This window comes from Sinohyriopsis cumingii, chromosome 6, assembly GCF_028554795.1.
Source record: "Sinohyriopsis cumingii isolate HCF-2022 chromosome 6, ASM2855479v2, whole genome shotgun sequence".
NCBI lineage: Eukaryota > Metazoa > Mollusca > Bivalvia > Unionida > Unionidae > Sinohyriopsis > Sinohyriopsis cumingii.
The window spans coordinates 157,659,197-157,674,187 of record NC_142966.1 but is presented as its reverse complement, the minus strand read 5'-3'; the positions used below and the strand labels follow the sequence as shown (position 1 = coordinate 157,674,187).

Genomic DNA, 14,991 nt, shown 5'->3' with positions numbered 1-14,991 from the left:
TAAAACGGGGAATGACTGAAATGCCCTAGTAACAAAGTGAAGTTAAGAAATGATACAACAACAAAGAACATCCTAGCTTTCTACCCACAAATCCTCACACTAATATATATCCTTGTTTTCTTCTGAAAAATAGCGAATTATTATCTTCTCTCTTTAGCAGACAATGCTTGTCAAGTGTATAATATTAAGGGAGGAATGAAGCTAAAAGACAGAGAAAGTCAACACAGTTCGACTTTATCACATTCTTGGGGGGGGGGGAATTTCCTTTCTGTATTGATTTTATTGATATAATGTGAATACTAATTAACCTTTTCCCCTGCAAAGCATTTGAATGCATAATCAAATGAATTTTTACTTGCAATTGCTGCTTTTATCCGTTGAAACCTTTTGTATTAAGAATATATGAATAATTTCTCATATAGTATTTAGGAAACAACTCTATTGTAAAGATAGTGCAACACACACACACACACACACACGCACGCACAGAGTATAGTAGTTTGCATTCAAGGTTGACAAATAATGAACAGTTCTTGTGACGGCGCCTGAGGCTTTTACCTTATCTTATCGTTGTACAGCTCGCGTTGCAGGCTACTTTACACGGCGCGTGGCACATACGAAACCTTGAATGAAATAGATTGGGCGGGTCATGCCTGAAATGGGCGGTGTTACAAAAGCCTCTGGCATCGTTGAATTTTATTGGCTAGTCATTTATTAGCTGCAAGTTATGTGATTGGCTACGATTTTCTATGTGTCCTGTAAGTTTTGCATAAAAGAATTAAACAGTTTCCAACACATTCAGTGTCTTGGCATCTGTTTATCAGAAATTGGCCAAATTTACATGCGATATTTTACTCAACAACTGCTTATAATTTTTAATCGAATCTACTATCAAACCACTCCAGATTGTTTCTGTGTTGTCTTAACAGGGAGCCTGGTTCCAGAAACAGACAATCGGTGTTTTTGCTTGTGTTTAGCACCAGCTAAGTGACAGACAGAACAACTGAGACTTGATAACTAAGATCAATTTCATCTATTTTCACAATGAGTCTCGGTGTGGGTGCATATGGACAGGGATATTCCCATCCGGGTCCCATGGTTCCGCACGAGTTTTATCAGTATCCCCAGATGAGATACCCGGATTACAGCGACAGAACCTACTTTCACAATTGGATCTTCGGTGGACCTAGTCCGGACTATCCCATGTCTCCGGAATCATATAGTTCTGCCCCTACCCCTTCCCCCACGGACATGTGCAATCTTGGACATTACGAGCCTTACAACGGACACATGGTGGTGGAGAGATGTGTAAAAAGAAGGACATCGGCCAACAAGAAAGAGAGGAGAAGGACATTGAGTATTAACACTGCTTTTTCCAATCTTAGGGGATGTATCCCCAATGTGCCATCGGACACTAAGCTTTCCAAAATAAAAACTCTCAGGCTGGCAATCAGCTACATCAGTTATCTTATGGATGTATTGCAAAAGAATGACCCCTCATTAGCAGAGGCCGGCTTCAAAGCCGAGCTGTCAAGGAAGAGAGAAAGAAGAGATGAAAAGAAAGTAGAATCTGTAAGTATAGTGGTACTTATATACGTGCCTTTTTGTCGGTATATATGTTTATCTGTCGTTCTTACGTGAATCGTGAATAGCAAAATAGGAAGAGAAAAAAAAATCATCTGGCAATTCAAAGTCTCCTATCCCATACCTATTGATGGGATATTTGAACTTTTCCGTTATCATGTGAAAAGTAAGAAAGAAAATGCTGTCTGAAGATGAGAAAAGATTTGTTTTAAATCTGTATGCTTTTTGATCTACAAAAGGTTATTCACGCCAAGTTCATTTATTAGAGATGATAAAAACGGTATTTTTTAACAGAATACTCATGTCAATCTTTTCTTTGTTAAAAAAAAATCCGCATCAATCAAAGTAGAAGCAACATGACATGGATTAGTATAAAGCCGATTCTATAGCCGATTCTATGCGATAGATGGTGTTCAAACGCCACGGGATACCTTTTTGTCGGAAAATAATGTTCTTGAACATAAGTATTAGTTTTATCTCAGCGCTTCAGGTACTATTCGCGTTTTCTTAATGTTTTGACAACTTGCGAGGGAAAGATTGACAGCTCTGGTGTTTAAGGGGGAAAAAAAAGAAGAATGTAACTGTAGTACATACATAACGTCTTAAAGTCTAGACTACTGGTGTTCGTTGGATCGCATATCTATTTTTGCCCAACGTGATTTGATAAAAATACACTATACGCTCCATTTTTATCATGTTTGTTTTTTCTTTTTGAAAAAGTGAAAACGTGATTTCTCTTAACTTGAGCTTGTTAAATGTAGCATTTTATTTCAGTTATATAAATATTCAGCATCACGAAGGTTTATATATATATATAAAATCACGAGGTCACGCAATGTATTAACGTTTTAATAACATTGACCAATATTGCCATTTTCCTTGCTAACTTTTTAGTTGAATGGAAAGTTTTAAACATTTCTAACCATGCTTGTTGATAAACAATTTATTTTTCAAAGTTAAAAAATGTTAGTTAAATAGAACCAAAGAACATTTGGTAGTTCATTCGTTACCTTACTCATGAGTCGGGCAAATGTTGAAACTAGAGACATTCTACGAATCTGTATTTTGAAGAAACCATATTCAAATTCGAATTGCTTAACTCTTTATTTTAGCAATAGATAAGGTGGATGGTCATTAATGGAAAAATTATTTTCAAAGAATGTTTCATCTCTATTTTAGAGTCTCTTAAGGCAATAAAATACAAGCAATTTAAATAGAAACAGTTGTAAAGTATATATAATAATGAAGATGAGATTATTTCAGTTACAATAATTTGTCAAGTGAAAGAGATAGGAATTTAAAATTGTCATGGGAGATCGATAATAAACAAATATCCAATATACAAGAAACATATTTATAAGTGTAAGACAAATATTTGCAACGGTCGCATCAGTCTCATTCAAAATTCGATAATTTCCTTTCTAATAAAAGTTAGCCATCTTCAACCTTCAGTGGATTGATTCATTGTAAAATAGTCGGAATCCGGAATATTTGAAACTGATACCATTGTTTGCAACTGAAATAAATGCCCAAATTTATGTCAATTACTTGTGTTTACAAAAGGTTTAATTCAGTTATATAGTGACAAGAGAGTTGTAGACCCATCTGTGTACATGGGAAAGATCAATTACTGCTGTCCGTGTAATTCAATTATTACCGTTAAAGATGACCACCATAATGAGCAATAATAGTCTCTCCTGGGATATAACGATGGATTTATATGATATCGATGTTACAAAAGGAAGGTAGCTATTTAGTGTTCATTTTTTATATGGATACTTGTAGGTAGTTTGAATGACAAAATATTTAAGCTGATCTGTGTTTTTAACAAGCATAGTTGAAATTTATGACCGATCCTTTTTCTTAATTAAAATTAAACATAGCTTAAAGCGAATGATAATTCGCTGTTTGAAATAACTGTTTTGAAAGAGTCTATCTATCTATCTATCTATCTATCTACGGTAACTTTAGTACATGTCTATCCGTGTGCTTTAAAAAAGAAAGGGAATACAATATGCATATTTCAGTCACGAGTGTATTTGCCTTAAATATAAGCACCATTTGAATTCAGCTACCATACAATGGATATGAAAAGACGTCGAATTTCATAATTCCCATCTTTTTCATCCGCCATTGTTTATTTCTTTCTTTCTTTTTCCCGATGTATTTGACATTTTCATTCCTAGCCAGAATGTTAGATGAAGCAATTATATCAACCTTAACCTTTATTCTACCATTTTCTTAGCATCATTTCCAGTTTTCATCATTTTCTGCCCTCCGTGAAAAGGCGTCAATCATGAAAAAATCTGAGACACAAACAGTCTCTGTTTTCTTGTTATCGTTTCTACGTCACATCGCAAAAAGCTAATTTACAAAACTAACAAAAACTGTGAAAATTAATTCAGATCCAACTAAAGGCTATTTAAACCTCATCAAGATTTATCATGGCGACTTCTGGAGCCAACGTCTTGGAAAAATAAACAATCCCCGATTTAGACCACACCAAATGAATTCAAAGCGTGATGGGAGAGTTTGAATTTAGAACATGATTTACATCATTTCTTTCAACACATAGCAGCGTTTTTGGGGAGAGCCAACATAATCATTTATATTGTACTGACGGGTGAGGAAATAATATAAGCTTAAACAAACATGCCAAGGGGCTCGACATTTTTTTAGGATTATTAAACTGGTCAGCAATTCAAGAGATTATGCAATGTTTAAAAAATATTTTTTTCTCTATTTTTATATAAGTAGAAAATCTGAATATATAAATAGTTCCAGGAAATATGTTAGTTTCAATATAAAACTATATATATATTTCATTCCCTGTTCTTTTCTCTTTCTCTTTCTTTTTTCTTTCTTCTCGTTTTGCTTTGTAATATGCCTAGTTATATATTTTGTATGCTTTACTATGTGTTTTCTTTTCAGAATATATTTTGAGAATATGTCGCGATGAAAAAATTCTTTAAATTATTTTAAAATTTACGTTTTCTGTGGGTTTTTCTTCATATTCAGTGACTGCCATGATTGTTATACACATCATGCAATTAAAACTTCACAAATAATTCGATTAGATTAATTTTCACTGTCTTGGAATAACTTTAACATTTTGCTCGTTTAAAAATAAGTTAAAACATGTCATGTTGATTTTTGAACTTTTACGAAAGGAAATTAAATTATAAGATTTAATCTAATTGACTGCGAGACTACTCAAGTTATACGAAGAGGGCTCCATTAACTGCGAGACTATTCACATTGCAAGGAGATATTATCCTCTGCTGTCGTTGCATTAGATTATGTGCTTATTAAATTATTTTGTTTCTCGATGGACTGACAATTCCGGATTATCTTAATAGTTTTGAGCGATGATTAATGATCATATCTATTAAATAGTATTAAGAAACTAATCTGTCCACGTGGCCATGCACGCGCCGCATCTGTCCATATTCCTTTGAAGATTCTTCATCGATTTTTAAACTCTTGTAGTCGTAAAATTTATATTAATTTAATGAAATCTGTTTTAGTTTACATTCAAATATATAACTTTAAAAAAATATAGTTATTACATTCAAATGCTCTCCATATTTCACATTAGCAAACTAAGGAAAGAAAGCTAGCAGTATGCATCTGTCACAGAAATTTGGGAAATTAACAGTTTTATAAGAAGGATAATACGAACTATTTTTACTTATTGATTCTAAATGCTTTCTCATGTTTGTACCAAGATTTACATGGTGTTTTTAATGGCGTTAGGAATGTATGTGCAAATAAATCTTCACTTGCATATCATGTCTAAAAAATAAGTTATTAATATATGTTTAGTTCAAACGTCATGATTCAAAATGCATGCTTGCTATAATTACGTATTTGTACATACAGTTCATACCTTTTTTTAACAACTTTAAAATTCTTGTCTTTAAAATTGTCTCTTTGCGTAAAAGCTGTTTGGATTGAATATGCGTCAGATCGTCAGAATTCTATACACTATGAGCATTCGTCCATCAATCTGTCTACCATACATATAAATTCATATCGAATGGCAACGAATTAAAACATTGCAATGTATACAATAATTGTATAGTGTATGAATATATGTAGGTTCATAGCTATGATGCTTTATATATATATATATATATATATATATATATATATATATATATATATATATATATATATATATATATATATATATATATATATATATATATATACATACATACATACATACATACATACATACATACATATATATATATATATATATATATATATATATATATATATATATATATATATATATATATATATATATATATATATATATATATATATATATATATATATATATATTGCTGGTCGGGCGACAGGCAAGATGATGTATATATACCCTACATATCTAATAATTAAAATTCTTAATGATTCATTTATTTCATCTTTCGGATTAGTATATTTTTAAAAAAATTATACTGATATATGGTTTATTTATGTTTTAGATCTCTAAAATAAACTTTTCTTTAAAAAATTTCAGGAGTCTGATGATGCCAGTTCAACATCGTCCAGTTCGTCCTCCAGTGAAAAGAAACCATCCAAGGGAAGGACGGGTTGGCCAGAACACGTTTGGGCGTCCGAACTGAAACAGCAATAAAGATGGAAGGTGAATAAGAATACAGGTCAAGCTCAGAAATCCACAATAAATTTATACAGTTGTGATATTATGTGGTATTAGATGGAATCCAGCAAATGCGGGCGGAATTAGAATGTCAGACAATATTTGCAAGTATTCGATTCGATTACAAGGAACTATTGTAACATGCAAATATGCGCAGCCAGCGTCCAGGAGAGGACAAGGAGAAACATTTTTGCGTCGGCGGGGAAAGAGCAACCATGGCAGTTGTTGTACCTATTTCAAAGCATGTGATCTAAATTGAGATGTATGTACTGTTGAGTCATCTGATTAAATGATGGAGATAACTATGAATATACAGATAATAATTCGTGTGCATCTTCCAAGTATATTGTTTTAAATGCTGTGACATTTTCTATTTGAATACTAGTTCAACTAAACTGAAGAAATGCAATATTTGACAGTTTATTACCGTGTATACCCCTCTCATAGGTCAAGTCCAAATACAAACTACACAGATCCTGATCTCTCGTATCATATTGAGGGAGAAGATCTGGGCCGGTGCAGTTTGTTAAGAGTGACCAGTAGAAGAAATTACATAGACCCTGATCTGCAGGTACATTATACTACGGCAGATCATGATCTTTGTTGTTTTGCAGTTTGACTCAACTTATAAGCGAGTACATACGGTACGTGGTATGCTTCAAAAGATAACATATATCACCTATCTAGTCCTGTCTCTATGAAGGACAACTATGACCTCAGCCATTCTTATGCAATATAGTGCAGGACTATAAAATAATTTGTAGGCAATGAAGAAACTGATTTTTTGAAAATTGCTTCTGCAAAACGCTCAGACAGCATATTGAAAACTGCGAATCTATTCGACTTGCTTGAGTTCAAATCTGTATTATGACCAAGGCTGTATAGATTATTGGGTATGGGACAAAAATGTTTTGTAGGGATCTCACAATGCGCGAATGATATGTCCGATTATACGAAATAACTGAAAATGACAGCTAATTTTTTAAGTTATTAAGTATATGGGCAATATAGACACTATTGTGCAGATTCTTTGTTAAAAGATTAAATCAAATATACATATTCTCGAATATTAATAAATCCAATGGCGAATAAACTTTATTTTTATGGTTTGACAATATCGACATATCAGTCTGAAGTGTTACATTTCGACCAGTAATCAAAATTTACCGAACCTTTCCAAATGTAAAGCACTTTTATTGGAGGGTAGAAAATTGTGCGTAATTTTCATCAATCATTTACTTATTATGGACGTGTTTATCTTTTATTCATGTCTCTTTTTTTAATTTTGATCACATTCTCATTACTTGATTATCTCCCCTCCTTTCATTGTACTCTGACTAATATGATTTAAGTGGCAGTCGGGTGGAGAGTTTATGTTCTAATGACTAGAATGGTCCTGCAATACCGTTGATTTTCTAGTCAAACTGGAACAAGTGCTCTCTGTATATGAACCGAGGACCCCACTGCGGTCTTATCACAAACTTCAGGTCATAGACCCCACACGCAGAAAGCAATTTCATGTATGTAGTTTGAATCAAAATGTCATTAACCGATACACTAATTTTTATTTTACTCTTCCATAAATAAGTACTTCCTGATAGGCACATGTATATCCGACCCAGTCAACATATAATACAAATCTAATTAATTAAACTCTGATAATTACTGGAAAAGATAAGTTCCAATATTTAATTAACTTCTTCACTTATATGTATAAAAAGAAAATATTTATCTCAAAAGTTATTAAATAATTGAAAAACTAGTTGAGGAAGTGCATGCTAAACTTGTACATATTTTAAGCCTATCAGATAACTTTTGTACATAAAAATGTTATGTTTAATTCCTACAAAATTGTCACTTTTGTATATCGCACTTTTTGTTCCAAAATGGAGACTATTTCCTTCCAATTTATATAACACTATCGATATAAGTATAAACCAATGCCTTAGAGAGCATGTTATGATGTCATTCACTGACAATTTTCTCAAAGCAGGACTTTTGTCTCAGTTGTTTTTAGCATACGTAACTTGATATAACACGTGGCTGTATAGTTGGATCCACCTAAAAACTGCACAGATATGACGTCGCCAAATTTGTCTGCAGAGCTGGGTCTTTGCAGTTTGCAAGGACTAATCAATATAACAACATAGACCCTGATCTATTGATGCAGTATGCGATGGCAGATTGGGGTCTATATTGTTCGCAGTTGCCGTGGAAGTGAGCCATATACGGTACATTTTTTTAAATAATGGAAACTGGGTTTATGAAGTTAAATTTCAAACCTTTCAGAATATTTTCTTTTTTAGGTATAACAATTATTTTTACCATTTTATCTTTAACGTATTTCCTTGACTCTTCTCCAGCTATGAATTTCGTAATTAAAACCTGCTATCGACAATCGACGATGATTGCAGACCCGTTGACCTCTTTCATCTATCTTTCATCTATCGAGTGTCCATGATGATTGCAGACTCATTGACCTCTGTCATCTATCTTTCATCGCTGACACTAGACAAAAATTCTTTCGTTTTTAGGATAGTTTTAATTTCGTTTTACGTTCCTTTACATCAGCCTTGAGACGAAGCAAGGGTGAGAAGAACATGATCTCAGCCATTTGATTATAGTGTTCATCCTGCAAACTAGTCATTTCACGTTTCATCCTTGAAAAATGTATTTGTGATTGTTGGTATTAGTTAAAGGTTTATTTTGTTAGACTTTGCTGAATTATTTCTTGATCTATTTATTAAAATGGATAATGTGTATTTTTATCTTAAATTTGTTATATATGCGTGAACGCCATATATCAGATCTTCTTCGCTTTCTATTCCTATATTGCACACAGATACATGCACAATCCGAGATCTCAGTACGTACAATTAGACAACCAGAAAGTATAGAAACCTGTATGAGAGAAATAAGAAACGTCTCTCTCTCTCTCTCTCCACAATGATTTTTCATTATATCCGCACTTCGTTTGCATATAAAGGAAACGATCCGTATTTCTAGAATCGTTTGTAGAAACTAGGTAGAAATGGCAACAAAATACAAGATATGTACTTATGGTCTTCGTGCTATTTATCCGATGCATCCCACGACATGCATTATGTTCTATTATCGCATACATTTTGAAAGAAAACAATTCAACCCTCATTGCAATATTTATACAAATTACAATGTAATATGGAACAGTTAAACAAAATCCACACTCTTTCATTATCCGTCTGTATGCTGCAAATATGACGAAAGCACTGTGTAATGCGGAAAAATCCGTAAATGTGGTCAGGTTATCTCTCTCTCTCTCTCTCTCTTATCAAGATTTAGTATTTATGTCACTAAATGTTCTTTTCATGAACAATAAATGAACTTATATGCCTTACATCAACATGAAAAGCTTTCTTTCTCTCTCACGTACACAAACACATATGTGAAAATATCAAAATATCTGACTGGCACATAACATTAATTATGAAATTACACAACTTAGAGCTCATGGTATAGTTCTTTTCTATGACGTCAATGCTTTCATTTTATTGGCAACCATAGCTACAATTCCATTAATGTATTAGTGAATATATCACTTATCTCTAAATAGCTTCTCACGTTACTTTCAATGTAAATTATAAGAAAATAGAGTCTTTGACAAAAACAACTGCACTTTGCGAAATGACGGTTAAATATTGTGTACTTGTCAGGTGTAAAGAAGACCCTTTCTTTTCAAGTTCCGCCAAAATACGTGACCTTATTATAGAATTGGCAATGACCGGAACAAGCGTCATCTTATATCCGGTGTCATTTTGGATTTGCTAAATTTAACTCGTTGCCCAATCTTGCTGCGGGTCAGTGGCCATTAGATCAATCTTATATCTCTGCTAATGGGTTTTATCTTGTTTTCTCATCATTGGCTCATCTTGGGATATTATTTTACAGCCACTTTGAAATTGTTATCGATGCGAATGCACGCTTGGGCTAAGTACATGATTTATGTACTAGTTCACTAGGAGTAGCTTTGCGAGAACCCAATTTATCTTCCTTGTCTTTCAGACGTAAACAAATTACGGTATACAAGCTTTATTTGTTTAAAAAAAGTATGGGAATTTGTGAAAATTACGGATCAAAAGTGCAGTGGTATTGTTAATTATAACAAATGTATATGTGTGTTACACGAACAAGAACTCTTGTTTTAAGATCACCGTACATATGGCGTGGGTTACATCACATGAATTCCAGCCTTTGACCTAATGTTATTACATTTATGTGGATTGGCATTGTACCCTGTATATCATCATAAAGACAAGGACAGACATCTGTCATCTTTGCTTCCATTCCGAGTAATGTCAGCTAATGATTCTCCCTTTTTTAGAGTTTTGCTGTAGCAGTTGTCTGAGACTCTATGTTACCGCGTGTACTCACGTATAAGACGAATCCAACCACAAACTGCACTGACCCAGGTCTGCCGGCGCATAACAATGCGCCAGCAGATCTGGATATGTACAGTTTGTTAGGACCAGTCAGTAGAATAAACAATATAGACCCTGATCTACTGACGCATTATTCTGCGGCAGATCAGGATCTTTTTTGTTTGCAGGTTGACTCGACTTATAAGCGAGTACAAATGTTAAATCCAAGGAGCAAACTAAGTTTGCTCTTGCCATGCAAAAAACACACTTACGGGCTTTTTTATTATTGCTAAATGCAATAGTGAAAACGATGTGTCGTCTTAGACAAGAAAACGTAGAACGGATATTTACACGTGCACGAGATTCCTCTCCTGATTGGTCTATTTCCAGTTACTAATTATAGGTAATTTTTGAGACCCATCAGCAGAATAAGCAGGGAAAATTTGAAGCACCATCTAGTCTAACGTCATGATCCTCTGTGTTATATGTGGCATAGAATTCATCACCGCACCGACAGTTTATTAGAAAGAAACTCGCGGAGCTAAGCCAACCTCGGTTAACATGGAAGTAATGAAACTAATTGTAAGAAAGTCAGCAACAGTAGCGATAGAGAGGTTATTCCAATTAAATTACATATAAATGCCAACTTTAGCTTCTTCATCTTAAGTCTTGTCAATCTTTCTATTACCACATATTTAAAATTCTAGGAATATAATATAATTGATCAATTATCAAGATTCTGTATTTCTGTCGACAACAAAAAGATCCCACCGGGGTGCAAGAACTGTAACAAGCTCATATTTAGATGGTTTCTCTTATAAGCAGGTATACAAGTCTTATAGCATTGGTGATACGCACATGGCTATCAGAACATTGATGACAACCTTCGCTTCCAAAGTTAAACAGAGAGTATCTACCGTATTTCAAAATATTAGTTTATGATAGGTTTAGTTGTAAGGCATGCACAGTATATTGTTGTATCTGGCAAACAATATAATGGTCATATTTTTAAGTGTATATTTATGTATATTTCTATTTTTAAGTATATATATATATATATATATATATATATATATATATATATATATATATATATATATATCTGTGTGTGATTTGGATTTTTAACGTAGCTTTTAACAAAATTCTGTCATATCGCTACGATGTCAGTGGTGATGTCTAGCTCTGGGGCATCATGCCGCATTCATATAGCATGATGTCCCACCAAATTACATCATCCTGACACCAGGCCGATAATACCCAACACTAACCTCTTAATGCTGAGGTACAAGCAAGGCAACTGATAGTACCATTTTTCAGTACACCCCCAGAAAAGCAACTTGTAACTATTATTATCCACACCACGTTTCTTCTGGCCGAAAATTACCTTAATAAATGATACATATTTAATCACACAGGATGTAAAAATAATGATTTGCATATCTGTTTTTTTAAAAAAAGATATATGATTAAATGTCAGGCGTGGGATAATACCAAGTAAAATCCATAATTACTATTTTATTCAGAAGCCGTGTCATGATATGTAAAAAGGAGTTCAACTATCATCTGGTGATATTTCTCGTTGATACCATGCTAGTCATATCCTCTTCGGTTGCCTATTATGGTAAACTAAATACAATTGCTGTTTGCACCATGATGGCTTTGCAATTTCAAAATCAGATTTGAAGCAAAATATCCAAACTGTTAAAGATAAGATAAGAATAATAAAGAATTAATGATTATCTCATTACTGTTCATGCTCGTAACACATCCAAAATTTGAATGTTTTTGGCTTTATTTGTTTATTGACTTATTTCGTTCGTACAGGACCTGTGTTTAATACCATACAAAGTTACTTCACAACAAATCGTATGAAAATATTCTGCCATTACAAAACAGTGCATTCACCGGTTTTAAGTGAGATTTCTCAGTCCGGAGTAAACATTTTTACTCAAAACGCTGAGCCAAGTTTTAGGACAGAGGAGGTCAGGTCTACATTGTATTTATTCCACCCCGTATGTAATACCGACAGGGGTGGTATATTTATTGCCATGTCTGTATGTCTGAAACAGTCATTTCCGGAGAATAATTCTCAAACTGTTCAAGGTATTTGATCTAAACATGGTGTCAGGCAATTAGCATGTATGCACCTTCTCATAGCAAGTAGAGTGATTGAAAGTCCCGGGCCATAGGGCACATTCAGCAGGAGTCCTTACATAACTAGGGGAACCCTGGGAGGAGAGTATGTCATCTCTGGATGACTATAGTTTTTCTTAGTGTTACCTGGATAAATCTAAACGATTTCTTGTTTTTTAAAACTGGCAAGAAATTTAGTTTGGTGAATGTTTCAGCAAAGTTATTTTAGTGCAAATGGAAGAGACTTGTACTTCACAAACTTGATATATTAAACACCAAACAAGCAATACAAAACACCTCATAAAAGATAATAGGTTTGCTCGGAAAATTCACTGTAACATGCTTTTTTAAATTATGTTGTATTCGAAAATACAAATTAAACAGAAATACGAATCCGTTACATTAACAACTTCGTCGAAATTGTGCATTACTTGACAATTTTATATACACTGATTTTGTCTCATATATTTAATACAACAGGAAACTGAACAAATATTTTCAGTGTACGCCTTCGGCAAACGGTACATGTCGTTCAGGACGCACATTATAAAAAATGTGACGTCAATTTACTCTTCACGCGATTTTTTGTTTTCTTTTCTACAGCACACGATAGGCTTTACATGTCGGCCAGTATGCTTGGTAGAAGAAGAATCTGAGAAGAACCAACAGTTCACGGGAAGCTACTGGCATGACATCTCACACAACCACGCTTGTCGAGCCCAGACTCGAACTCATGCGGACATATGTGTGATGTATGAGTAATCTGTAAAGACAATCGCCGTAGACCAATCCGCCACCCAGCGCCCCTGACGTCATGACGTCACCAAAAAAAAATTGTATGAGGCCTTGATGTCTTATACAGCAATATATCGGGCGAACGGAATGACTTCATAATGTAAAACGTTGGATCAGACCATAATGCCATGACGCGCATCCTTATCAACAGCAGTTACCGCTTAAAGATGTCGTACACGGAAAATAGTGTACATTTGCTTTCTGTGTTAAGTCAGTTGGACAGGGTTTTTTAAAATATATTTTTAACGTAGCTTTAACAATTTTCCAGTCATATCGCTACGATGTCTGCTGTGTGACAGTTTATAGTGATATCTAGCACTGGGGCATCATGCCGCAGACATGTAGCATGATGTCCCACCCAGTCACATTATCCCAACACCAGGCCGTGCAGTCCTAACACTAACCTCTTATGCTGAGCGCCAAGCAAGGCAGCTGTTAGTACCATTTTTGTAAGTCTTTGGTATGACTCAACCGAGGATTGAACCCACGACCTCCCGTATCCGAGGCGGACGCTCTAACCACATGGCCACCGGAGCGGTACAGATAATAGAGTAAGGTAGCTACTATATACTCTTTGTTTGTCCCATAGACTTAACATTGGAAGTAATTTAACAGTATGTATGTATGTATGTATTCTTGTATGTATGTATGTATGTATGTGTGTGTGTGTGTGTGTGTGTATGTTGTTGTTGTTGTTATAGGGTTTAACGCCCTATCTCAGCAAAAGATAGGCTATACATGGCGGCCAGTATAACTGGTGGAGGAAGAACCCTGGAAAACCCAGGGAAGAACCACCGACCCACGAGAAGCTACTGGCAGGCTTTCCCACGTACCCACGCTATGTATGTATGTATGTATGTATGTATGTATGTATGTATGTGTGTGTGTGTGTATATATGTATGTATGTATGTATGTATGTATGTAAAGAATATAAAGGATTAAGATGTACAAATTCTGTATATATATATATATATATATGTGTGTGTGTGTGTGTGTGTGTGTGATGACGCTCTTTCTTAACGAAAACATGTACCGCTTGACAACGGTATATATATATATATATATATATATATATATATATATATATATATATATATATATATATATATATATATATATATATATATATATATATATAATCACACAGGATGTTAAAAAAATTATTTGCATTATTTGCATATCTATTTTTTAAAAATAAGATATATGATTAAATGTCAAGCGTGGGATAATACCAAGTAAAATCCGTTATTACTATTTTATTCAGAAGCCGTGTCATGATATGTAAAAAGGCGCTCAGCTATCATCTGGTGATATTTCTCGTTGATACCATGCCAGTCATATCCTCTTCGGTTGCCTATTATGGTAAACTAAATACAATTGATGTTTGCACCATGATGGCTTTGCAATTT

At 34.0% G+C, this 14,991-nt stretch overlaps 1 protein-coding gene across 1 annotated transcript; it reads left to right on the top strand.

The window, feature by feature from the left end:
- Window positions 1-811: 811 nt before the first annotated feature.
- Window positions 812-9,018, top strand: LOC149798365 (heart- and neural crest derivatives-expressed protein 2-like). Its single transcript, XM_089963506.1, has 2 exons — window positions 812-1,572; window positions 6,116-9,018. The coding sequence occupies exons 1-2, from the start codon at window positions 1,045-1,047 to the stop codon at window positions 6,230-6,232; spliced, it is 645 nt and encodes a 214-aa protein (XP_089819632.1). The 5' UTR covers window positions 812-1,044; the 3' UTR covers window positions 6,233-9,018.
- The last annotated feature ends 5,973 nt before the right edge of the window (window positions 9,019-14,991 follow it).